This window comes from Desmodus rotundus, chromosome 8, assembly GCF_022682495.2.
Source record: "Desmodus rotundus isolate HL8 chromosome 8, HLdesRot8A.1, whole genome shotgun sequence".
NCBI lineage: Eukaryota > Metazoa > Chordata > Mammalia > Chiroptera > Phyllostomidae > Desmodus > Desmodus rotundus.
In genome coordinates, this window is record NC_071394.1 from 42,250,799 (window position 1) to 42,278,317 (window position 27,519).

The 27,519-nt window shown below is 42.8% G+C and overlaps 1 protein-coding gene across 5 annotated transcripts in view; it reads right to left on the reverse strand.

Annotated features, from left to right (window-relative positions):
- Positions 1 to 27,519, reverse strand: part of CHD7 (chromodomain helicase DNA binding protein 7) — a 197,158-nt gene that overhangs the window by 126,597 nt on the left and 43,042 nt on the right. For all 5 annotated transcript variants that reach the window (XM_024572022.3, XM_045181435.2, XM_045181436.2 and 2 more), the window contains exon 2: positions 4,010 to 5,839. In XM_024572022.3, coding sequence (XP_024427790.2) covers positions 4,010 to 5,665 — 1,656 coding nt within the window. In that variant the 5' untranslated portion in view covers positions 5,666 to 5,839. The remainder of the gene's footprint in view (positions 1 to 4,009; positions 5,840 to 27,519) is intronic.

Here is a 27,519-nt window from a genome sequence, read left to right on the forward strand (position 1 = left end):
TTCATTTAAAAATCTTATTTATGTTGAAACAATGGTTTATCTTTTTTAAGTGATTAATGAATATTTCAAATTGTCCTCAGTTTAAGATTCTAAGGCAGTAAATATCAACACATACAATCCTGGTAAGTAATGGATCTTGGGAACCCTCAATAATTTTTAAGAGTATAAAGGGGTCTGAGATCACAAAGTCCAGGCAACACTGTCCGGATCAGCTATAGAAAAAAAACATAAGCTAGACTTGTTTTCCCCCTATAATTTTATCAGTAACCAGGACAGTCTAGACACAGGGCTGTCCAACCTTTTGGCGTCTCTGGGCCACACTGGAAGAAGAGTTGTCTTGGGCCACACATTAAATATACTGCAATACATAATCACCAAAAAAATCTCATAATGTTTTAAAGCAAATTTATGATTGTGTGTTGGGCCACATTCATAGCCATCCCGGGCTGCCTGTGGCCCACGGGCCACGTGTTGGACACCCCTGGTAGAACTTCTATTAAATGTGTCCATGCACCACAATTAGCATTACTGACCAATGAACTCTGACCTTTCCCGTTTGTTGTCCTTTGTTGACTCTTCCATATAAAGTTAAATTTATCTTTAAACATACTTCAATGCGCTACATAATTTAGAAAATATCTGTTCAGAACACATGATACATTTTAAACACAAGTCCTATTTCTAAAATGTGGAAACCTCAGGATAAGAAGTTAACAAGCCTATCTGAACGTCGTTCTGCAGCAAAGTGCATCAGTATCTCAGCCTGCTCTGGTAGCTTCCCTGCTACACAGCATGGTTTTGAATCACCATTCTGTCACATATGAAATGCAAAGTAGTTTTCGTAGTTCTAAAAGCAAAACATGATTAGATAGATATATGAGTAGAATGTGAGTCGTTTACAGAGAAAGAGAGGTATTAGGATTCTGTGATAGCATTTTGAATTACCCTTATCATTATGCTCATCACACCCAGCAACGTGGGCTAAAGGGAGGTAATATATGCACAAATCAAATTTAGTGTTTTATAACTAAGGCTATATTTCATAATATTTAACCTGTTCCTTAAAAATAAAAGTTTACATTGCATTTACATGTGAAGTGACAATTAAGGCTTGCATTGCCAGAGATCAGAAATTAACCCTAGCGTAGCTTTAACATATGTGACTCCCCCACAGGCTGAGCGCGATGCCAGGCACGCGGTATTTATTACCCCACTTGATCTCAGCACCCGCTGGGGTGAGTACGGCTTTACTGATGAAGAATCTGACATTCAGAGAGGTTACGTATGCTGCCTAAGGCCCCCACGCTAATAAATGGTAGAGCTCGGATTCAAACACTTTTCTGATTTTTAAAGTCAATGCTCTTCCCAAGACTACACCTCCTCAGTATTATTTCCAGAACTGAGAGTTTCAAAATATGAAGATGATGCAATGCTCAGCAGAAATAAGAAAGCAAACTCCGTGAGCAAAATTTTAAAATGCAATTGAACTTACATATAATGAAAATTCCTCAAATGTATTTGTTTACATCCTTTATTCAGTTTGGAGTTTGTCCAAAATGGCACATTTGAGAAGTCAGAGCTAAACAAAAAGGGAAATATACTTGATGTCCCTCAGCACCTGGGACCCTCCAAGCATACAATGACCCAAACACCACATACTCATATTCATCCTCTGAAATGCCCATTGAAATATTTGTACTCTTAATACTTGGGAAAGCTGGAGGAGATCAACAATTCCCATCCAGGAATCAGATTATATTCACTTGGTGTCTCCTTCAACCTGCACTTGTCCTCCAGTGAAGAGAGATGCTGAGACAAAGACAAATCTAGAACCCTTGCTCTGAAAAGATGCGTTGCTTATTAAGAAACTTCCTGAGGAACAAGAAAAGAATAATTGCTGGAAAGGAGGTCACATTCATCTCTGCCCTACAAGCTACCCAGGTCCACAGACCTCAGGAACAGCATGCCTCAGGGAGAGAGCACTTTGGGAAATTTTGAGGAAATTTTGCTGTAAAGTGGAGATAAAGGAAAACCTATTGGCCAGGTTTGATCTTTTCCATTCCCTCCTTCACCCCCGTTTTCTCGAGGCCCACTGCTCCCAGCATCCTGTCAGACAGCTTTCCCACCTCCCCTTTCCGGTTGTTCAGGAGCCACAGGTTCCAGAAGCCCTTTCCCCTGGGCTGCAGGTTGGGAAGAGAAAGGAAGTGGCTCTCCTGGGCAGCAAGTAGGACAGCTGCCACTGACCTTGGGTCTCCTCTTGAGAATCTACAAGTGTGCCAGACCTCTAACAGCAGCTTCTCCCAGACTCCTACACGGCTTGCATCCTCAGGTTCTTCTTCACCTCCACTTCCCCAGCCCTGTCTCTCCTCCCCCACACTCCCTGCGCTAAAGCTTCTGAGTCCCTGTTCTAAATGCCCCTCCAGCTGTGATGCTCCAATCAGCTTGGATTCCCCACCAAACCCTTTTACTTTCACATTGCTTCAATCACTTCTGTTCCATTCCCCAATCCCTGGTCCAAACTGTCCTCACAGGCCTCACAGGCCTGTACCACAGGCTCACAATTCATCTTCCAGTCCCCCGTCATCCTGCAGACTGTCTAATCGATTTCACTGGCTCCCACTGAAGTGCAAATTCCTTAAAACAGGATACCAGACCTCTACCACCTGCTCTTCCCTGCAGCAAGCTTGACTTCCCGTGCCCCATTTAACGGATCACCCTCCAACCCGAAAAGTCATCCTCAGTGCACTCTCCGTGGCTAAGTCCCAGCCAAATTCCAAGCACCCTTATCCACAGGTATTTCCTCTATCTGGAGAGCTGTCCCACAGTCATGTGCGATCTTTTACTCTGCTTTATATTTTCACATGTTGGCCATGCTTCCCCAAATTGATTGTAAGTTCATTAAGAACAAGCATTGTGGCCCTGGCTGGGTGGTTCAGTTGTTGGGAGCATCGTCCTGCACACCAAAAGGTGGTGGGTTCACTTCACGGTCAGGATACACACCTAGGTTTGGGTTCGCTCCCCAGTCAGGGCACGTACAGGAGGCAACCAATCCATGTTTCTCTCTCACATTGATCTTCTCCCTCCCCCCCACAACACCTTCCTCTCTCTCTAAAAAAATCAATAAAGCATATCCTCAGATGAGGATTTAAAAAAAAAAGAACAAGCACTGTGCCTTATAGCTCTAACATCACATACTGTGCCACTCAAACTCAGAGCTGCAACCACAGCGGAAGAGCAGTATGTATTTTTGACTAGTACTCGGGGTAACCTGTACACACAGATATTAGTTCGTTTTTCCTAGACCTAAGGCAAAAACACCAACACTTACAATGGAAAGACGTCCTTGTGAATGCTAGAGCTTAAAACTTAAACCTGTCTGCTTCTAAATTCTATAGGATAACAAAAGACCCAGTTTACAAAGAGGAAGACACCTGTTTCATGCTGGGAACCCAATTCCCTTAGAGCCCAAGCACATTCTGTTTACTGTGATTTACTATGGTTTGCAATTTAAATTCACACTGACATTCAACAGTTGGTAAAATAAATATTACAGAAGCAAACATTTTGCAGCTTCCCAAGGAAATAAATTATAATTTTCTAAAAGCGGTGGGAGGGACTACCACAAACTATATTTTTAAAACAGAAAGGAAGACAGAAATAGAAAGAATAGAAAGAGAAGGAAGAGACATTTGTTCTGAGTCCAATGTCCACCTCCCTGCTGACGGTGACAACTTAGTTTCCTACGCATTCTTAGCACCTAGCACAACTCCTGGGACAGGAGGAATCAAGACTTTTTGAGTAAGTGAATTAATGCATTAAGTCAGTATATGAGAGAGTAAACAAAGGAAGTAATATTTTTAAAATGAGATTATGGGGCAGCTTAACAAGATTAAAATTAAGGATCTCATAATGAAAATGCTTTGCATGATGTCTAAAGAAAAGTACTATTAGGTAAGTTCACCGAGTTGCATTTTATACCACAAGGCAGGCAGGATCGGAGTTCCCTTACCTGAGGCACAGGCACTTTCTGCGGGGTGTTCTGGGGTGATGGGTGGAGCTGTGCCCAAGGCTGGTGATGCGGGTGTGGGGGTGAAGACTGGTGGTGCAAGCCCGGGTGGGGCTGCATCGGAGGACAGGTTGGCAACTGCTGAAAAGACGGCTGCTGACCAGGGTGCTGCTGACCAGGTAGCAGCCGTTCCTGGATTGCTTGTGGATCTACAAGGCCAACGCCGGGACAACCATTTGGTCTCATGTGCCCGGCCAACTCCCTCGGTGCTGAGGACATGCCCATGAACGGACGAGACTGCTGCATGTTTCTGGGGCCCATATTCCTCTGTCCAATTCCCATGGCACCAGGGGACTGGTGAGATGGCTGAGGGTGGGGCATATTTGGATAACTGCCAACTTCCATTGGTATCCCAGCACTTCCAGGCCTGACTTGCGGAGGAGGAGTACCTGCTGGATTATTCATTGCTTTCATGGGTGACATGGGAGGAGGAGAGGCGTAAGTTCCCTGAGGCTGTGAAGGATGCATAGTTTGTGTGTTCATTTGGTTAAGTGAGCCACTGGGGTGGATGGGCTGCTGGTGCATTAGTCCTTGACCACTGTTTGATGGGAATCCTACAGCATTGGGGTATCTGGGTACGGACTGATTCATTGGAGCATTATTTGTAAGGCCTAAATTTTGATTCATCCCTGTATTGTTAACTAATCCCTGATTTAGGTTACTGTAAGGATATCGAGAATACTGCCCTGAGTTGTTCATAGTAGGTGAGGGGACTGTCTGGCTCCGAGAACTAAAGTTAAGGGTTTGTGGCCTAACAGCCCCTTGTTGAGGAGGATTAGGGGAGAATCTGGGACTGTGGGCAACAGATTCTCCATGGAGAGCAGTGGGGGGGTGGTGGTGGAACTGTTGCACTGAGTGACGTAAGGAAGGTGCCATGCTGGGACTCTGCTGGGGCACGTGGGACAAGTGGCCCGGTCCTGAGGTGGCAATAAAAGGATTTCCCTGATTGAGGCCCTCTTGACCTTGGGAAAACTGGCTCATCCTCTGCTGTGGCTGACCGTGCTGCTGCATGGAAAAATCCCCACGCGCCATATAGCTGCCCATCTGCTGCATGTGCTGAGGGTGGCCCTGCGTGGGGGGCCCCGACGGAGCCGGCTGGGGCTGCTGCGGCTGCTGCTGGTAGGGGGCTCGTATCTGGTCTGGTACCTGAACAGCTCGGGGGCCCCACAGGGAGCCACTGTCCACAAAAGATTGCCCGTGCCTTTCATTCTGCATGCCAGGGTAGACTCCCATCTGCCCACCGCCACTGCCACTGTGAGGGACCTGAGGAACGGGAGGGGTGTGATACTGCGAGTGAGGAGACGCGAGTCCGTTCCCAGGGGTGCTGCTCATCATTCTGCTCGGCTGATCCATCAGGTGCATCTTTTGTTGCTCATACTGATTATAGTGATCGAAATGGGTCAACTTGGTTTGATTCTGATTAGTAGAGGGATGATGAAGGGGTGGCTGCAAAGAAGCAAAGCCCTGGTCCATCGGCATTTGCTGACCCATGGGGTTCACTGGATTTTCAGGGTAACCACAATCTCCAAGGCCTTCGAGTCCTTCGCTGAAAATATTCCCATCCTCCCCAAAAAGACTCATCATTCCTGGATCTGCCATCTTCTTCCAACACACGGCTCCTCCAAACTACAGCCCGGGAGCTTGTCTGTGCTTCACTTCACCGTGGTGTTCGTCCTCAAAGCCTGTAATCCTTAACTAATCTTCTTCATGTCATTCCATATTTCTTTAATTCTCCTGGACCCTGCAGCGTCAGGCAAAGTCTGGATATAGGTCCTGGAAGAGAGTGGGAGGGGGGGAGAGGAGGAAAGAAAACAAAGAATTAGGAACAAATGACAAAAACTGCCAGTATTTTACGCATTTGAATTTGGTTTTCATCAACAATACTAATCTAGCCCCCTCGCTGAGCTGTATTTTATAAACCTAGTTCCCTTTAAGAGAAACTCATTAGCTTCTATCAGAAGCATTATTGTGATCGGTTACTTAGAAAGCAAGCAAAACACTAACCTTAACCTTAAATTAATCCATTCACTCCACTTCCTAGCATTCCATTCTTGGATGGAACAGAACAAAAGAACACAACACGAAGCAGCAGCAGCTGCCACAGCAGGCAAGCAGATGTATGAATATAGCCAAGCGGCCCATCTGCTGAACTAAAGCCCTAGAAATGCTCTGGTTACCAACAGCCCGCCCTTAACCTTATTCCCCTGAGCAGTGTAATCAGATGAGCAGCCGCAGCACCGAGGGCTGCGAAAAGCCCAACTTAGTCAAATTGACTAGAGGATTATACAAATACCAAAATCAGTCATTTAGTACAAATTAGAGATCTGCAGCCCACCTACAACTATGCATCAGCTATGGAGGCACTGAATGAAAATGTGCCCGTAACGATGTTGGAAAGCAAGTTTCAGAATATAATAAATTCATAATTTCATTACGTTTAATGGCAGGAATATGCAAGGTCCAGAAAGGAACAGGAGAAGAGCTTTCATTCTCCAACAGGACCGACTTCACTTGTGGCTCTGGGCCCACCACCTTCCGGGTCTGCACTGCCTGCAGAGGAAGCCCAACCACGGCCCTCACTCACCCAGAGGCTCTGGGCTCTGGGTAAACCAGGGGCCCATGTGACCGCTCAGACGGACCGTAGCTGGATGGGCAGTTTCTATGACTGTTCTCATCAACAGAAACAGAAAACTTTCCCCAAAACTGGCCAGAACGGAAAATTCTTTAAGAGAATGAAGTTCAAAGTATCCATACAAAAAAATATGTAGACATATCCACGCAGCCCTCACCCTAGTCTTAACCTCTTGGGATGAGGCAGGACACGGCCAGGTACGGGGAAAGCGGGCGGGCCCATCCATCCGTCAGCATCCTATGCTTACGGCACACGTTACACACTATCTGATGTTCCGCAGTTTATTCAAACAGCTCCTGACAGATTTTGTGTCCAATTAAAATAACCAATTTAAAGAATGTTTCAACAAGCAAAACAGGAAAGTATTTTTGTTGAATGCTAATTAAATGAACAACCTAATAAAGAACTAATTCACATAGGAAAAATGTCTGAAATCTTAAATATCTATGGAATTTAACGCATTTTTTTCCTCTTCCAGAAGCACACTAAGCATTGTGTGATACTGCCCAACTTGAAAAAACAATGTCTATGGAAGAATTTCCAAAGTGATGTTCTAAACAGACTCAGTCATAAATTCCACTGACACCCTCCTCTGTGAGCATGAGGATGAACAGTGGGCCACCCAGCACTGCTGAGATCTCACCAATGAGACAGACAAAAAAAATCAGTCTCTGCTGCCCTATTCCAACACATTCCTAACAAGGGAAGAATTCTGCTTACAGAAAACGTAAACAACATTCCTGTTCGCTGTCACAGCTACAGACATAACACCTGAGGGGGCTCTAGGTCCGCGGTTTTCAGGTGACAGCTGTCAGCTAAAGTCAAAGGTCTCCTCACTCTGCCACTAACTGCCATGAATTTTCTTACGTACTTTCTCCAAAAACAGGTCAGATGGGTAAAAATAAGATGAGCACAAAAGCCATTTTATTTACAGACATGCTGCTTTACTACACAACTACTTTAAAATCCAAAAGCAAGGAACGGAGAAATCTCCAGGGCCAAATAAAACAAATACTTACAAATTAAATTTACTCCTAAAAAGCCTAAGCAGTCAGTCTTCATTTATTCAAGGCTCATTCTAGCTTTCAAGGAAATAAATACTGAAATGGACTTGATAATAGCTTAAACCAGCCGTGCAGACTAACCACTTACCAAAATAACCTTTCAAATTAGCTTAAGGAAGGCAACGTCTACTTATATGTCCTCGATGGCCTTGTTTTTATAGGCTAACAGCCGCATCCTCCAGGGTCTACCACATGTCATGGGAGGAAACACTACTGCCTGGATGGGGTTCGCAGCCAGCTCCAGGGGACTGGCCCGAGCAGAGGCAGAGCCAGCCCGGAGAAGAGGCGATGGAATTAAGCAGAAGGGGAAGAACCTGCCTACTGGTGTGGGAAGGGACAAAACAGAGCACTCGCTGAAAGTAACCCTACCTGACTCTTGGATTTCTACTTCCCTACTCCCTCCAACGAGAGTCCATTTTCCAGTGGCATGGAGAACAACAGCATTACCTGGAATCAAGTAAACACATTGCCCACCACAACTGTGACCACCATCAGAACCGCTCTGGGCAAAGAAGCTCAAAACCACGGTTTAGTCCGCCATTAGTGGCTGCTCGCGCTTGCTCAGACAGCCACTACCCACCACTGCCTTCATGCCCCTTTCCTGACCTCCAGACTCTGCTAGCGACTCTGCTAGGAATCCATCTGGTAGTTGGATTTCATATTTCTCATTTGAGCTAATCTAATTAATTTATTTTGGTCTTTTTAAATTTGATCAAGACCATTTGAATATCCACGTTTCCCAAGTCACAGCTGCAACACATAATTTTGTTTCTAGCAGATGTTCATTTAAAACTTCTTTGAGAAGGTTGCTCCCTTCTCTGCACTCAGTGTCTACATTTCTAGGTCTAGAGCAGCACTGTTCAAAGGGCCATCAAATCAGAACCGTATGTGATTTAAAAGTTTTTGATAGCTACATTTACAAAGTAACCCAAAAAGAGTGAAATTAATTTAGCAATCGTTTTTATTTAACCCAATATATGCAAATACTATCACTACAAAGTGCAATCAATACTAAAAAATGAAGAAGACGGTTTACATCGGTCGGCGCCAAGTCCCTGAACCCCAGCGTGTACCCACGCCGTACACCCCAATTCCTAGTGTCCCCATTTCAAGTCGAGCACGTGCACACGGAGCCAGGGGCTCCCTTCCAGCATCTTCGTAGATGGTTAGAAAGAAGAAACAGGTACACATTTTAGGTGTTATCAAGTAAGTCTCATAGTTACAGCCTGGGTAATAAATATTCAAGTTGTATTTGTGTTTGATCCAGTGTTAAATAAAAACCAAGTTAAAGCTCAAATCACATTTTTTATTCAGAACATATTTACTGAGCACTTAGTGTAATCCAGTTCTGGTATGGGTGCTCCGATATGTCGAAACGAAAACTTCCTTTGTTCTCATGGAGCTTACATTTTTCTCTAGGTCACAGGAAGCAAACACAAGGCCCACCCACAGTCCAAATCCAGCCCTCCACCTTGTTTTATCCGCCCGGCATCTTATTTCTACCCAGTGGCAGCGCTGAGCTCTCTCTTAACTGTTAAGGAGTAGTTACATTTACACAGTCCTAAAATTACATTCGGCCCTTTGAAGGCAACTGCAAAGCTGATGTGGCCCCCGGTGAAATTAGTTTGACACCCCTGCTCTAGGTAATCAACCTCTTACCTAATAATTAAGAGTTGCGGGTTATGTTATAAAAATTAGGACATGATTTTACAAAACATCTCTTAGTAATTTATGATGGCAAAGTGTTTAAACTACGTGTGATATTATAAGGCACACAGTAGAAGATACAGCGCCCTACTGGCAAGTGTGTGCTCAGAGCAGAACAGGTTCAGAAGGAGCATGGGTTTGGGGGTGAGGAGGGGCCCCAAGAAGACAGCTCATCTGAGGGAACCGCCACCACTGCAGAGACTCACAGTGAAACCCGCTGTGAACGTTTCAGAGCTGGCAAGCACTTTGGAGAGCGTCTCAGCCAAACCCTTCCTCATTTCACCGATGAAAAAGCCCTTTTTCAGACTGAAAAGGGCAAACACCTCCCACAAACTATTTAATGGCAGACAATCCCCAAAGATGAGTGAGAACTGTATAGATTAGATGGCAGCTGACCAGGGAGGGCGAAATGTTAAAGGCCCAAACCAGGTCCATTTACTCAGAGCACTCACTAAAACACTTAGTGAGACTAGCAAATAAGAGTTTACTTTCAAAATTTTTTTTTATTTATACACTCTAAACTTTTAGGAAGCAGCACATATTAATACTACATTAAAGGTGTTAGTGAATTTCATTGGAAATAAGCAGGATAAAAAATAAGCAGATCTAAAAAAAACCAAGTAAACAGCACATATAATGGGAGATGCAAGCAAAGGGTGTACAACCAAGATGAAAGAAGTCAGTTGTGTAAAACTACACATTATTATTTTGAAGTGAATTTCCGACCTCCCGAAATTTCTGTTATCAATGCTTAAATTACTGTGTAGCCACATTTTAATTTGGTATCACAGTGACCTGGAAAGCTAGCAAGGAAATAGGTGAATACAAAAACCTTTTACATGGTAGAATGCCGAGCAAAGGAGGCTTTTTTCATAAGTATGTAACACCTGGGCAAGTGCAAAGTTAAAGGATGACTGCTTCTCAAGTGATGAAGACTATTACAGTTCTACAGCTTCATTTCTAGTTGTTCTCTTTCAATTTCTCTCCTCCACCTCCAAAGAACCTGGGGTATAGAACATAGGGGTGACAATGATGCTTGGGACCCAGTGAAACATGTGTCAGAATTCCCAAGGGAGTGTCTAGCAGTTGGGAAAACACTCATCACCACCCTCAGCACAAGCCATGAAGAAGTCTTGATCATCAGGGGTACAAACCTTATGCAGGGAGGGGCAGGATCCTGGAGCCAGTGAGTGAAAACACAGAAGATAAAGGGCCCGGCACTGCTCCCTTTCTATTCAAAGTGCGCGTCCTTTCAGCTAGATCACAAGGCTGTGGACTGGGCACCAGTGGACCCCAACAGCAGCTGGGGAAGAGGAAAACCTCACCAGGCCAAGGCTTGCCGTGGGAGAAGGCACTGGTCCAAGGACAATGGCCCAGATAAAGAGTCAGAAAATGCCTCCAAATTCAGAACATCAGCTCACCACAAGTCAATTCCAGATCTACCTCATGGACCAGATGACACCCTTCCTGAACCCCTTGGCCAAGACCACATTTTCTTCCTCATTAGTATGCGTGGGTGGTGCTAATCCGCCGTGACTATACTGTCCTACGCAGCACCCACTAGGCACATGTTGCTACTTAAATTAATTAAAACTAAATAAAATTTAAAATTCTGTTGCTTAACTGCACAAGCTACATTTCAAGTGCTCAACAGCCACATGGGGCGGGTGGCTACTGTGTGTATATGGACAATTCCATCATCGCAGAACATTCTATGGACAGCTCAGCTACATGTGTCTTCTCAGAGGTAACATTCTTAGATAAAAACCATATCGAATAGTAGCAATTCTCCTTGATGAAAAATATTTTGTTCAGAGATGAGTATTCTTTCAAAGGTCTACACCTACCTCTGTGATGAAAATTTATAGTAGTCTTTCCATATATAATATTTTATGTTAATTAACTCTATTTTTCAACCTATAAATTATATCTTGTCTGTATTATCTCCAGAAATATATTTCTATTTCTTAATAATTTTTATTATGTTAGGTATGATTCTCAACTATACAAAATTCATGCACTTAGGAGCAGTTGATTTCAAAACCCTTCCCACTCATAATCACCATGTTACCATTGCCCTTTAGTAATTTGCAAACTTAATTTTTTCAACTAAAAATCTACATAGCTACAGTAAGGTCGCTATTTTTCTTAGTGGCATTGTACGTTATTTTCATTCACTCTTTTACTGGAAGAAAAAGATGTAGAAAGAACAAAAAAGAACCTAAAGTCCTTCAGAAGGTCTATATTAGTCCAAGCACCAAATGAAAAAAAGGGGGGGGGATAAGAATTGCATTTATAGTTAGCTTACATTTATATCACTAGCTAATCTCCAATTTTGCTGATGTTAATGTAAGAGATATATTTTTAATAGGGAAAACTATGTGTGAAATTGACACTAATAGAGTAATGCTATGCTTTACATCAGTATTCCCTATAGCAGATAATAGTTATCTCCATCCACACCTTCCACCCAGCCAAAGGATGTTATAACCCTCGATCCTTCCCATCATTCATTCATTTAAAAAATACTTAACGCGTGCCTACTTTGCATAAAGCATTTCACAGACACTGGGTGTACAGCGTTGAACAACACAGATGTAGCCGCTGCCCTGCATAGCCTGCTGTTGTAATAAATGCCCCAGATATCCTGCGTATTCAACCCATCCACCAACCTGCTGATTCTGCCTCCCACATACCTCACAAGTCTACCTCCTCTCAATTCACACTCTCTCTGATGAAGTCAGGCGTTTGTGGTTCAGTGAAGGACAAAGCATTACAGGCTGACTGGTTCGCCCAAGTCTGGTCTCAACGCATTCACACAGCTGATTAAATGATCTGTTCTAAACCACAACATTCATCATGTCTCTCCGCTGATTAAAATCCTTAACAGAGTTGCCATAGCTTTCAGGATCAAGTCCAAATGCTCCAGCATGGTGGAAGGCACTTTGTAATCGGATCCCCAAGTTCCCTTCCCTCTGCCTGTGAAACACTCACAATTACCCAGGCGAGGTCTGTCAAACCACTGGAAGTTCACTGCTAACAATGCATTCACATCCTCGCACTTGCCTTGCCCCTACACCTGCCTGCTCACCCTTGCCTCCCCGCATCCCACTCTGCACTGTGCAGTCTGGCCTCTTTTAGTCTCAGTTCTTTCGTTACCACCCATCCAGGGTAGCTTCATAACCCTCAGCCCTCCCCTGCTCAGGCTGATTTTGAAACCCTCCCTATGATTTCCACCACACCAGGGGCAACAGCTACAAAACTGACACATGGTTGTTCTTGTTTGTTTACCTGCCTCTCTCCCCTGCCTTTTGAAGGGGGTCCTGGAACCACTGGCACCCCCGAGGAGCTAGTGAGAGATGGAGTATCTTGAGTCCACCCAGACCTCCTGACCTAGAATCTGCATTTTATTAACAGGGCCCCCCAGTGATTCCTGCACATTCTAAAGTTCAGGAGTCCTGCTCTCAGACTCTGAGCTCCTCTTTGCTACAGGTGTGAATGCTCTCCGATTCATGGGAAAACACATAATCAGAAAGAAAGAAATCATCCCAAAGAATTACAAAGCAAGTAATACAGAGTGTCTCGGCATTTGTGACCGACAAAACAACAATACTGACCTTATTCAAAGAATTATGAATAACTCAGCGACAACTTTTAATTTGTAATGGTTTGCAAGGAGTGGACATGTAAAAATGGTTTAATTTTAAAGATACCTCCACCTGCTTGCCAATCATTGTTGCAAGACAAAAAAAAATGCAGTTAACATTAATATCTAATGCTGTGTTACATAACACACTATTTCACAGGCTTCTTGCAGAAGTCTTTCAGTTATTTCTACATAACTTTGAGGAGTCTGAACACCCTGAGCTGCCTTTCAGATAGAGGTGTGTTTTGCCCGTCCACATAAGGGTGCTGGGGCTAATATGTTTTTTTAAGGCAACTAATAGCACTGAAATAGCACTGAACTAACAGTTTACAGAAAGTGCATGGCCACAGCACTAATTTTTTTCTAAATGGGTCAAAAGGCACATTCTGTCCAATATGTAAGTTGTGCCACGAAAGCACAAGAATCATGGCGATCAATGTCCTTTAGAGAACAGCCTATTTATACCCTGCGATTCAGCATCGGAATATCACTCCCTGAAATTAACTCCTTCAAAACTAAAGCCCTGAGAAGATGGCCAGCAGACAGTTGACCCGCTTGTCCCACAGTAGGGTCATCTTTCCATTCGGTTTAGTGTATCCCGGCAACAGACCAGTACACACTCTAATACCACTGACAGTACTCAACATTACGTGGCAGAAGAGAAATGAGGACAAAGGTGTATATACATACCTGTGCATACCTCTGTATGTAATAAGATGTGTATCTATGTCACACATGTGCATCTATCCTATATCTTTTTATTGCTACCCTAATTAATTTTATTATAGATAAGGGGGAAAGTGAGTTAAGATAGGTCCAAAAGTAAGTAAATGAAAACTTTTTAGTGTCATTTACTTGAAGCACGAAAAAATTAAACTTCAAAAATGTATTTCAACCCACTTGAAAGGTGTTTATAGTGCAGACTAATAGAATAATATGTTTTACAAAACATGGCCATTGCTCCTGTGTTGTAAATACTGTAAAACATCCTGTGTTAGATTCAACTAGCAACACTTGATCGTCTGTAATGGCAAATGATGCCACACGTTCACTGGCCTAATAAAAAAAAATCACCACTTGAAAACATTTTCCCACTCACTCTAGACTTATTTCAAGCTACTGACTACACACACACACACCAGCATCCCCCCCCATATCTGGGTGATGTCAAACCTATAGAAAGTGAGAGTAGGACAGAAGGGGGGAAGGACAGAAGGACGGAAGGAAGGAGCTGTGGGGCCAGCCTCTGTCCAGGGACGCCTGGCAATCACAAACCCCTCTAAAGTTGCCCCGGTGGTAGGACAAGAGCAACATGCCGAGGGGCTGGAAGGTGACAACAGGCGAATGCTCCTGTAAGAACCATGCTTTTTGTACACTTACTACAGTTGTTACTGATTAACTAACTGATCGGCAATTTCCCACATTCTTCTGCATTTTAAAAGGTTCTGGAAAGTGGAAAGGGGGGGGGTCTTGTCCTTTATCACAAGGGGAGTTTTAAACCTGTCCCCAATTCTGCCTGGTTTGAAACACAGGGAGAGAAAGGGTATATAGTTAGTCTTCGCTGATACACTCACTAGCAACATTCTTGAAGAGAGGAGAAGGGAAGGGCAGAGAAGAGAGAAGAGAGAAAACCACCTTGGGCGACATCGCAGCTGAAAGCAATTAATCCACTTGCTCTGCTAGAGCAGAGCACAAGTGACTAGAGGAGCCTTCCCCATCATGAATGAACCTGAGCAGAGAGAGGCGAAGTGTCGCAGGACACCGAGGGCAGAGATCACACAGTAACCTCTAACAGTTTTCTAAGACCCCACATTTTGTGCAAAACAGAAATGCACAGGAATTATAAAATTTCAGATTTGCGTCAGAGAAGCTTGCGATATAAAAGTGAAACACAACAGTTGAGGAGGTCATAGGAAGATAACTAGAAAAAGTGTTTGCAGAACTGCACGTGGCCTCAAAAAGGTCAATCTATAGGGAAAGAAAAGGGAAAAAAATGCAACTTACTCGGTGACTACAGTATTAAACTTCTATTGCAAATAAATATTTGACACAGCAACTTGAGACTAATTTGAGACTGAAATCTGTCTCAAAAAAACTACAATACATTCTGTAACAAATTCTTTCAGTATTTTACTGCGCCATACTATTCTGATGCCACTGAAAGCTAATTGAAGTGGCCTGCGTTATGTATTTCCCATAAATATCACTCAACTAGCCAATTCTAAGCACTTTTTACATGAGTGTGCCAGATTCCTGGTATTGGGGTATCGTTCTAACTTGCAAACAAACGTTATACTTCAGTTTGAAAAGGGGTCCTACTTACGTAGTTACAAATTTCTACATTGGGTCCATTTTGATCGCAAATGAAGTTCACCTCAAGTTAGCAAGTAACATCGACTTGGAATATGAGAAGAAGGCAAAGTGAGAAAATGAGCATCTACCAGGTGTGACATTTGTTTTGCACAATGAGCATGATCAATGTAATTTAAGGCTAACAACGAAGCCTTGTAATTGAATTTATACTTGATTTAATCTAACAATACTGAAAGGGCCAGATACTAAGCTTTAAAATACAGAGTTTACTAAGGCCTCAGACTGCTGCATCTACCCATTTGTATGGTTTCAATGAGTTTAACTACTATACATCAGTTGCTAATAAAATCATGATCCAGATAAGGAAATCTTAAGAATTAAGTTTCATCAGTGATGGTATTTACATCATATTACACCTACCCACATTTTTCAAATTTCCTCCCCCATATCTAGTACATCCTAAACATACCACATTCTCTACTTCATGCCCATTTGAAATATTTTTTATTTGAAAATATTCACAATTTCTCCGATGTGCAACTCTAAAGGATATACACAAAAGTCTCTAACTATGCTACCAAGAGCTCACTGCCTTTAAAGACCAGTGGCTCTGACAAACACCATCTCAGACTTTCTCACACAGCCTTCAGGATTCTGTATGTAAAGCAAAGTGCCCCCGTTACATAGAATGCTTTACTGCCGACACTACATCTTCAGAATGCATCTTATGTCTACAAAGAGCAGAAAGTGCTCTGAAGCTTCTGCGGCAAAAATATACTCACAAGCCCTCTGTGCTCCAGTCTGGTCACTTGTCAAGAGCTCTCTGCACTTTCAACTGCCAAGATGCCCTAGCAACTAAAACTCTACAATCCCAAAACAGTGAGAAAAAGTTTTTTTCTCACTGTGGTAAAGGGAAAAGTCTTTTAATACCATTTGGTACTTGAAATTTTTTAGGTCATCAATATCCAAATGATTTCTATTGGTTGCCTACAGACTTAGCAGTTAGTAACTTTTTTACTCTATCAGAATAATTCACAACTTTTTGATATGATTAATTTAAATTTTTGTTATTTTACTTTTGAAAATAAAAAAATTCTTTTCATTTTTCCATAATTGTCTTGGAATAAATGATGTCCTGTTGAAAGGTGAACTTGTGAACACAGAGCTGTATTTCAATATTCTTTCACCACGAACCATTTAAATGTCCCCCTACTATGCTCAGAGTGCCCGGATAGATAGGTGAGTGCATCAAAGAAGACTCTACATTTTATGTCTATCACTTTGTAATCCCAATGCCAGACCCATGCCTCGAAAATATTTAAGGGCTGAGCCATTCATTATATGACATCTCAGTATATTACTCACACACCCTCCTCTGGCCACAAAAACATGGCAGTCCATAAGCTGCACTGCCTTCCTAAGATTCTGTTCACACAGGCAAGGTGGTGGGACGGGGGGTTAAGGCCTCTTCCATCTCTACTCATACTGTGCCACTCAAAAGGAGAACCACATCCTGGTAATAACATTCTAGCTTTACAACTCCTTGTTTGCGTAATGACCATCTCCAGCTTTCAGAGAGGACCTCCCCGACCAGCGTGGCCTAGGACAGTTTCCAATCAAGAGGGTCCACAGAACTAGGCAATCCCTTCTCAATGGTCCATCCTACCTATATGTACACCCAAGAAAGAAATGCACTGAGTGCTACTCATTGCTTCTATCTGAACATCCTTTCCCTCAACAAAGCTCAAAGATCTCTACATACTGCTCTCACCTATTTTAAGTTCCATTGACATTTGCTAACAATCCAACATCAAGTATCTGACATCCACAAAAAATAAAGGGTTTCAAGTAAATTTTGATAATTAACTTCACCTAGCTTCTTTGTTCACAGCTTATATGTAAGCATTTCAGATGCAAATCCAGTATAAAAGCAGCAGCCATGTGAATGCGCTCAGAGTAACTGGTCCTTGATGAAGCACACAGGCCCCCCTCCCCACAGTCCCTAGGCTGTCCAATACAGCAGCCGCTAGCCCTACATGGCTATGTAAATCTAACTTAATTAAAATTATATAAGATGTTAAGTCCAGTTCCTCTGCAACACTAGCTATGTTCAAATGCTCATCAGCCGTATGTGGCTAGTGGCTACCAAAATGGGCACAGCAGAGCTCATCTGAGTTCTCATCATGACAAGAAACTTAGAGGCAGTGCTGTTCTCAAGGAGTCTAAGCTGAGCCCTAAAGGACAAGGAGGAGACTGGCAGGTAGAGAATCTGGGCAAGCAGGGAGCAGAGAGGACTAAAAACCCATTCCTGAGGCTCAGGGAAGCAGAATACACTCAGATGTCTGCAAATACCTCCATGTGGCTTACGTGGAGGACAGACAATGAAAGGCCTTGGACTTCATTCTAAATTCATGGGGAAGTCATGCAAAAATGTTTGAGTTGATGCTGTTTAGAAAGATGTACATTTTAGAAAGAATGCCCCTTACTAAAATGTGTATCACACAATGGGAGAGGTGGGGATGGTACAAAACTAGGGCCAAGAAAACCAGTCCGAAGGCTCTTACGGAATTCAGGTAAGAGACAGTGGTACAGCAAAGGAAAAGGTGGATAGACTCAAGACAGAACTGCCCCACCATCTGACTTGGTTTCTGACTGGATGCCGGAGGATGGAAGAGAGTCTAAAATGACAGGAATCTGGCTTGGGTACCTGAGTAGATGTAATACCACTCACTGAAACTCAGGGAACAAAAGAGAAGTAGAGTTTATATGTGGTGAGGGACAGGTGTCGAGAAAATCTATGTGGTCCTATCCAGTTAGCACAATATAAAGCGAAGAGCTCAAGGGAGAAAGCTGAGCTGAAGACATGGCTGTTCAAGTCACTGACAGAAGGAAAGCGAAGTCTGGGAGTGGCAGCACCCAGATAACACGTTTGGGGTGACAAGAGAACAGGACAGAGTCCTGAAAAATGCTGAGACTTACAGGACAGGCTGAGGAGTCAGCCAGCAAGACAGAAGCAAACACCAAATTAAAGTTTTAAGGAAGCTATCAACAAGTTCAAATGCTCTAGAGAAAGAAAATAAGTGTCCATCAAAGGCCACGAGTAGATATTACTAACTTTAAGAGTAGTTTCTGTAAAGTAGAGGAGGCAGAAGCTCCAGTGCTCAAGTTAAGGTGATAATGGGTGAAGAGAAACAGCAGGTAGCACTCCCAGCTTCTGAGCGAGCAGGTACAGAGGAAGCCAGCTGCAGTGGAGGCAGACTGATGAAGGACTAGTTATTTGTCTACCATGAGAGAAATAGGACTGTATCCAAATGCAAGTCACGTAACACTGGGCAAGTTCCCTAGCCTCTCTGTGCCTCAATATAAAACAGGGATAATAACAGTATGTATTTCATAGGGTTACTAAGAGAATTAAGGGCACTAATATTTGTAACACACTTAGAACAGTGTCTGGGGAGGGAGGTGGGGTTGGCTGGGATGGGGTGGAGGGGTGGGGAGAAAATGCAGACAACTGTAATTGAACAACAATAAAAATTTTTAAAAAGAACAGTGTCTGCTACTTAGTAAGCACTATATAAGCATTTGTTAGGAAAAATACATCAACACTAAAAGGCAACGGCATAGAAAGCAAGAGGTCTAAGAAGGGACATAGAGAGAAGGGAGACAATTAAGGACACGAGTCTCCAGGGAAGGGAAATGCGAGAAGATGCAGTGCACAGGGGGCAGAATCAGCCTCTCCCATGGGGACAAGGAGAAGGAGGTACAGACACAAAGAAGGAAACAAGAGGTGAATGTGGTTTCACTGCAATGGCTTCAACTGGCTTGTTGAATTCAGAGGGAGCCTATGGTTATGAGGTTTGAGATTTAAAGAAAAAAAACTGAGCCCTGACTGGTGTGGCTCAGTGGGTTGGGGGGTGTTCTGCAAACCAAAAGGTCCCTGGTTCGATTCTTGGTTAAGGTACATGCCTGGGTTGCGGGCCAGGTCCCTGGTTGGGGACATGCAAGAGGCAACTTATCAGTGTCTCTCTCACACATCCATGATTCTCTCTCCCTCCCTTCCCCTCTCTCTAAAAATAAGTGAGTAAAATCTTTAAAGAAAGAAATTGACAAAAACACAAATAAATGCCTGTGGGTTAGAAGCATTAACCTTGTTAAAAGCATCCATACTATCCAAAGCGATCTTCAGATTCAGTACAATCTCTATCAAAATTCCAAAGGCATTTTTCACAGAAATAGAACCACCCTAAAATTTGTATGGAACCACAAAAGACCCTGAGAATAAAACAGAACAAAATGGTATAGTCAGAGGGCACTATGAACCCACTAAGTTCTGAGATTCACTCTGAAATGACATCCCCTTCTAGAACTTCTTCTTCTCAACTTTAAAATACAGACAATACCACCTCCCTCTAATTCATGAGGACTAAGTTAGATTGTGTATGTAAAGCACTTTAACACAGCACTGGGCGCGTAATTAGCACACAATGCAAATGGATCACTTTCTCCTTCAACATGAGAAATTTAAATATACAAAGCATGTCAAGCAGGCAAGGCTGTCTCTCTCTGGTTCCTGCTTCTCATCAGAGAGTAGGGAGGTGAGGAGGTGGAAAGCGGCTGAACAAAACGGTGAATACCCTCCATTCTATGAGAGTAGCTTTGCAATTAGAAATATGCAAAGTATAACTGTCATCTTCTGAAATTCACACTTCTAATGGCAGAAAAATAATCAAAATTTCAAGAGGCACAGATAATTGATCAAAAGCAATTACACAGATAAATTAAACACAGTATTATATAAATAATTATGTAGATGTAAAATCACCCAGGAACCCCTAGTAATTCCATCATAACTATTCCTCCCTAAAGGTAAATTAGCACCTGGTTTACCTAGCGTGGGAAACCATCACTTCTCAGAACACATTCACTTCAATGCTATGGAGGGGCAGCCTGCCCAGAGAATGGGAAGTCAGGGCAGTGGGCCACCTGCAGGCACCCTCTCTATTTAAATAAAAAAAGAGGGGGGCGGGAGAGCATCAGATGCCAGCCAGGTCCTTTCTTGAATGTCTGGAGTGTCAGTCCAAAGACCAAGCAATCACCTGAAGGAAATTTCTCAGAAAAGTAAAATCTCAGGCTACCTTTATTCCTAAACAGGGCTGACAGCACATGGTCTCTCCCTAATACAAGCTTATGGCCACACAACTGCAGTCCTCCCATTAAATTAACAGCTAAAGGGGTCCGAATGTAGCTACAAGGCATCCTATGAAGCTCTGAAGTGAGAACTAAATACTAAATATACTCTTTCCATTTCCCATTTATTTGCTGAACAAACCTGGAGTGAGAAGTGACCTCTTTAATTTCTTTCTCCAATAATAAAATAGGTTAATGTCAACTGTTATCTTCAGGAATGCTTGGAGGATGACTTAACTACTTCAACAATATGCGTAGCAATATGAAAATATGTAACTTTTCCATTCATCACTCTGATTCGTCTTGCAGGTCTAGCTTTCAGGACACTTCCTTCCTCAGACTACCTGACCATGCAGGTAGGTGGGAAAGCTCTCTCATCAGGAAACCAGAAGATATTTCATCTTCAAACCACCCTTGACTTCTGCTTCTACAATTCTGAACTCCCTCCAAAGAAATCACAGACCATTTCTTTAAAATAAAATAGCTCTCTCCCTAAACACCTCCCAACTGGAATCTAGAGCACCCCTTCTGCAATTTGCAGGGCCCTGGAGACCGCGAGGAGCTCAGAGACTTCCACGGCCACCACCAGGCGCCCTCTGCCCCCGGCCCAGGCTGGGCGCCCCTGGAGGACTGGCAGCGCTGCCACTGTCCGTCCCCAGGACTCTTCACTGCGGCTAGGACAAAGCAGGTGCACGGACACGCTTGTTGAAGGGATTAAAAAACAAGGGTTCTCTTCAATAACTAATCCTCAAAAATTTGAGTTTCTAGCTCTTGATACGGAGAGGCAAACTGGAAACATGTGAGTGTTGGATTTGCACACCCTGTCACTTATTTCTGATCTCGCCCCAGCGCTGCCCTGCGCTCAGTTTTACACAACTAATAAATAGCCTTGAGAGGACCCCATCCCGACACACGCTTGTGATTTCACATCAGCCTGGTGTCATCTTTATCTTTTATTAATCATTGTCAAAAATTAAGCTTATAAATGTTAAAAGTTTATTCATAAAATCACCACCTCTCAGCAAAGATAATCGGTGGCCAATTGCAACAACTCTTCCACACTTCAGACTAAGGCCTAAAACAGTCCCAGGAAAAGTGAAGGAAGAAATATCAGAGCTGAGGAGGGAGGTACAAAAGGTCAGCGTCCAGAAATGTGGGGAATACCAGTTGTGAAGCCAGACAGACCTGGCTCAAACACTGACTCCACCTCAGGCAAATTAAAGCAGCTCTCTGGACTTCAGCTTTCTCATCTATGAAAATATGAAAATAAGTATCCTGTCACCCCCTCCAAGGGCTGCTTAGAAGTGATTTCACTTAATCGTTACAAGCAGCCGTTAACAGAATACATCGCACACAGGAGACAGAGCAAACATTAGTTGTTCTTCCCCATTCTGCACCAGCCTTAGCCCAGGCACCGGGATCTCCCTGCTCCCAGTTTCACCTGCCGAGCATACTGGCTATCTCCATAGAGCTGACAGTATGAAACTCAAACAGTGTTTCACCACGTTCTGTACTTCTCTGCTCTATTAAGAATCAAAATCTTCTTTTAAAAATCACCACCACAGCCCTGACCGGCGTGGCTCGGTTGAGCGTCACCCCGCAAAGAGAAAGGTCACCAGGAAAGTTCGATTCCCGGTCAGGACACATACCTGGGTTGTGGGCCCAGTCCCTGGTTGGGGCATATGCAAGAGGCAACCCTACCTCCCCTTCCTCCATGTCTTCCCTAATCTCTAAAAATAAATAAATAAATCTTAAAAAAAAAAAAAAAACAACAACAAAAAACCAGGAAGCCTGATTTTACCAAGGTAGAGACAGGGCTGGCAGGAAGGGACAAGAAGGCTGCAGAGCAGCTCCCCGTGGGTCACCTTCCCAGATTATGAAGGGAATGCTGCTTTCATGCCTCTACTACCTGGGAATCACAGAACACGAGCGCTCAGGCTCCAGAGAAACAGTGAGAAGGTAAATGCTTTGTTCAGTATTACCCAGCAAGCCAGAGAGACAGCTAAGAGTCGACCACACATCTCAGACTCCAAGCCCAGTGCCGTGCCCTACCGTAATAAACACCCTACACTGCTAAAGAAAGTATGCCCCTTGCTCTCAGGCAAGAGCATCCTCTCAGACTAGACAACTGTATTTATATATCACTGAGAAAATGTTAAGACATTGGAGGCAATACAATTTTAAAACAGCATATCCAAACACAATCTATACAATAAACTCAAATCCTAACTTGAAGCAGTTCCAGATAAGGAGGCATTCTAAAAACATTCCAACCATTGGCACTATCACTGAATGCTGTGTCCTGTCTCCAAGGTCACTACACTGAAGGAAATGACATTCATTTGCATAATTTCTGGTGTATTAAGTCAACAATGTTAGGAGAATTATTTTTCTTTTAACCAGCAGAGTACTTACTTCCCCAAAATAACTGAGTGGTCCTCTATACACAAAAAATACGTGCCCTCTATGCCACTGTTTATATACACCTGCATCCTTCCAGATGGTAGTTAATGTCATAAACCATTGAGTTCACGGTAGATTAAGAAACAGGTTGTTCAAATGAATTGTAAGCTTTTCTCAAAGAACACTGTTTTTACTTATGAAAAAAAGATTGACAAATTATGGTTATTCAAACTTAAGCATCTGTCAGGCATTTCCCCAAAATGATCAAAATAAGTCTGTCACTTCCAGGAAAACAACTGACAGTTTTGTTGCCAATGATAAAATTTGTAAAATCAGAGTTTTTGAAAATCTGTATCCACCATTTTGGACTTGACAGCTTCCCAATACTTAAAGACTTTTCTGATTATCAGCTAATGCTAATCACATTATCATATCATGTGATTATATATTATATCATATTAACAAATGTGATTTTTAAAAATATTGCATAATGAAATATGTCAACACTTGAAAGATTTATCTAACTCACTGAACCAATATTTTCTAAATTAGCTATAAAACAATACACAGATAAAAGATCCACTCAAAGTAAAAGATACATCAATGAATTTTAATGAAACTAAGTATAAAAATTTCACTGATATGATTTCAGATTCCATGCTGTAACTAAGCTTTAAGAAACTACAGTTTTAATGTAATATCAAATTATCTGAAAAGGTTATTCAAATATTCTTTCCTTTTCAATTACAAATCTGCATGCCATATTTTCTTCATGTTCTTGAACCAGAAACAACATATTACAAGAGATGGAATACCGAAGCAGTTATCAGAACTTAACTGTATTCTCTTGAGCCAGGCATTAAAGAGACTTATAAAAGTATAAAGTAATGAATCTTCCCTATCACTAAACTTTTGTTTTGGAAAATAATTATTTTTCATAAAAGTCATGTTTATACTAACATGATTTAATATAAGTAATGAAATTAATGTTATTTTTAAATGAATTAAAATTTTTAACAATTTTAATTTCTAATATACTAAGTATCAATAAATATCACACACATAAACAAAAGCTCTTTAGGCCTCTCAGCAAGAGTAGAAAGTAGCCCTGAGATCACAAAACTTAAGAACCACAGCTCTAAATGATTAGCATCATTACTATTGGTCCACAATATTACTGAAAATGCAATATGCCCATGATAATATACACAAACAAACCTTTTAAAATGTCATAAAACATTTTAAACATAACAAAATGAAACAAAACACCTTTCCAACACGGCACACCCTGGACACAAAAAGCACGGCCACAAGTCTTACCCACGAGGAACTGGAACCTCAGTCATTTCCACTGTCGCAATCACCAAGAAAGCCACAGATGTCCCTGACACGGGAGAGCCAGAATAAGGAGCAAACTCCATTACAGGCTCTGTAATAAAGACTATGTGTCTAAAATGTCTAGCTTTCAAGGGAAGCTGGGGTGGGGAAAGTAGAAAAGAAGTGGATAAAGAAAGTTCCAGCAGCCAGCAAATCAAATGATGATTCACTGTCCGTTAAAAGAAAGAAAGGGAATAACTTACTTTTGCTTTGTAGTTTACTATTTAAATATTTGGCATTCATCCATTTCTTCTTCTCTTTTTACAAGAATGCAGCATCCTCCACCCTCACCCTCACCATTTTGCAGGAAGATCGGAGGAGGAGACAAAAGCTTTGATTTATGTATCTTAGCTTCAGTATCCCCATTTTACAGATGGTGAGACTGAGTCTCTCAAAGTTGAAGACTTTTGTAGTTGGGTGAAAGAACCAATATCCTTTCCCAAGTCTCTGGGCTCTTCTTTGAAACTTCCACACTCTTCGACTGGTGAGTTCCTACACCAGCAGCATCAACACCACTGGGAAACTGTTAGAAATGTGACTCCTCAGGTCAACCCGGACCTGCTAAATTTGAAATTCTCAATGTAAGCCTCAACCCCCCCAGGTCATTTTAATGTATGAACCAATGGCCTAGAAACAACAAAACCCAAGGCAGGCGCCCATCCACCACAACAACTATCTTAGTTTGCCAGAGCTGCCGTAACAAAATACCACTGACCGGGTGGCTTAAACAACAGATATTTATTTCTCACAGTTCTGGAGGTTAGAAGTTCAAGATCAAGGAACTAGTGAAGTAGGTTTCATTCAGAGGCCTCTTCCCTTGGCTTGGACATAGCCACCATATCATCATATGTTCACAGGACCTCTCTGTGCACACAAGGGGAGAAAGGAAAATCCTTCTCTTCCACTTTTTATAAGGCAGGCCATTAATTCTATCGCATTAAGCCTGCACCCATATGATCTCACTTAACCGTAATTATCTCCATAAAGACCCTATCTCCAAATACAGTCTAGTCACACTGGGATTGGGGCTTCAACCTAGGAATTTGGGGGACACAATTTAGTCCCTAACCAACTTCAAAAGAAAAACGCTCAGGCCTCATACTAAGGATGATGCTACTGGTCCAGGACCTTACCTGCAGAGCCTGTGACATGAAAGGAATGACAAAGAAAAAGACGTTCACTTGGAAAAGCAGCATCGGGCAAAGGAATCCCTGCACAGCCAGGGACCAAAAGCAGCTGAGCAGGACTCACAGGGACTGCCACAGGAAGAGAAGAGGCAGGGAAGTCACTTCCATGCTGGTGTCTGATGCTGATGGTGGCAAACATTACTGAGCACTTACTCATGTGCCAGCCCTGTGCAAAGCCGTCTGAGATACTCCTTCACTGAATCCCTGGCACCCCCATTATAGGCATGGAAATGGAGGATTTCAAGGTTAAGTGGCATGCCAAGGAGCCACTGCTACCACGCAGCACCAATGGGACTCGTCCCCAAGACTGCCTTCAGAGCCAGTCATCTTGACCTCTTCTGTCTCCTGAAAGGGAGAGAAGAGCACAGGCTCACATCCCGTCTCCACCCCAGGGAGGTTCCAGGCACTGAAAGCCACACGACACAATGGTGCAGGTTCACCATGGTGCAGGGGTGCCCAACCTTTTGGCGTCTCCGGGCCACACTGGAAGAAGAGTTGTCTTGGGCCACACATTAAATACACAAACACTAATGAAAACTGATGAGCAACAAAAAAAAGGTTTTAAGTAAATTTACGATTTTGTGTTGGGCCGTACGCAGCCCTTGAGCCAGCAGTTGGACACTCCGGGAACGAAAGGCATTAAGGAAACACAAAAGAAAGATACTCTACTTCACTGATAAAGAAGTGCACCTATCAAATGGCAAAGAACAAGAACGTCTTGAGTTGACAAGCACAGAAAAAATAGGCAAGTCCCACACCACCGAAAGGACTGTGAGCTGAGGCCTTCAGGGCAATGCAACGATGCCCACCAGGTACGAAGTGAACGCAGCTGTGACCCCTCGGTCCCCCTTTCCCGGCACGTACCCTCAATGCGAAGATGTGTGCAAAGGTTTAATCTTCACAGCAGCACTGCGTTCAGTAGGAAAACACTGGAAAAGACCTAAATGTCTACTCAAGGTGAAAGAGTAAATGAAGTTAGTTGGAATTGGAGTCACTGTTTGAGCCATTTGAAAAGACAAAGTAAAGCTCTATGTATTGATGTGAAAAGATCAGCCCCAGTATTCGGGGGGAAAAAGGGGGTTACATATGTATAATGTTCTCAATATCAAAACTTTTCTCACCAAAAAGCCTAGAGGAATAATTAATGTTCCAGAATTTATGGGGGGTAGGGCTTTCACTTTCTACACTTTACATGTTTTATGGTGTGAACATTTTAGAATAAACATACTTACAATCGTAATTTATTACAATTTCTTTTCCATGTTTTAATATCCATCCAAGTTCTGCCAGCTGGTAACTCTGGCTGGGTTTTTAACTCTCACTAAGCCCGATTCCCTCATCAGTGAGAGGAACCCCCATGGGGATGAAGACAGGACTTACCGGGGCTGCCCTCCCGCCCTGCACCAATGCGGTGGCAGGGGTCTGCTGGGGATGCCATGTGTCCTGTGTGCCTGTGATCCCAGGGCCCCACGGAGTCCCTGCTACAAAGAGTTAATCAAGTAATAATTCATAAACAAGGCGATCTATAACCAGTGCATTCAATCAATACTAATTATCTAAGAATGGGTCAGTCTGAGGCGGATATATATTTCACTTTCAAGGGAATTTTGGGGGGAAAAGTTTATAAATATCTGAAACAGCACACAGACTTCAAAGAATTTAAAAGTGTAAAACCGATCTACCTATCTACATTTCTTAACAATTGTGAAAGTTCAAAATAAAAGATGTCCAGATTTGCCATAGTCCTGCTTCGGAAGTTTAAAAACTATGTCCAGTCCACTCATCTGAAACCATAATTCAGACTTATTTGAAAAATGATGTCTTTCATCTCCAAAGTTCCCTACCCCATGGTGATAATTCTTTCCCTATCCAAATATTGCTATGCGTTACTCAAATGAAGATCCAGAATGCACCATGGAATACATGAACATATGATC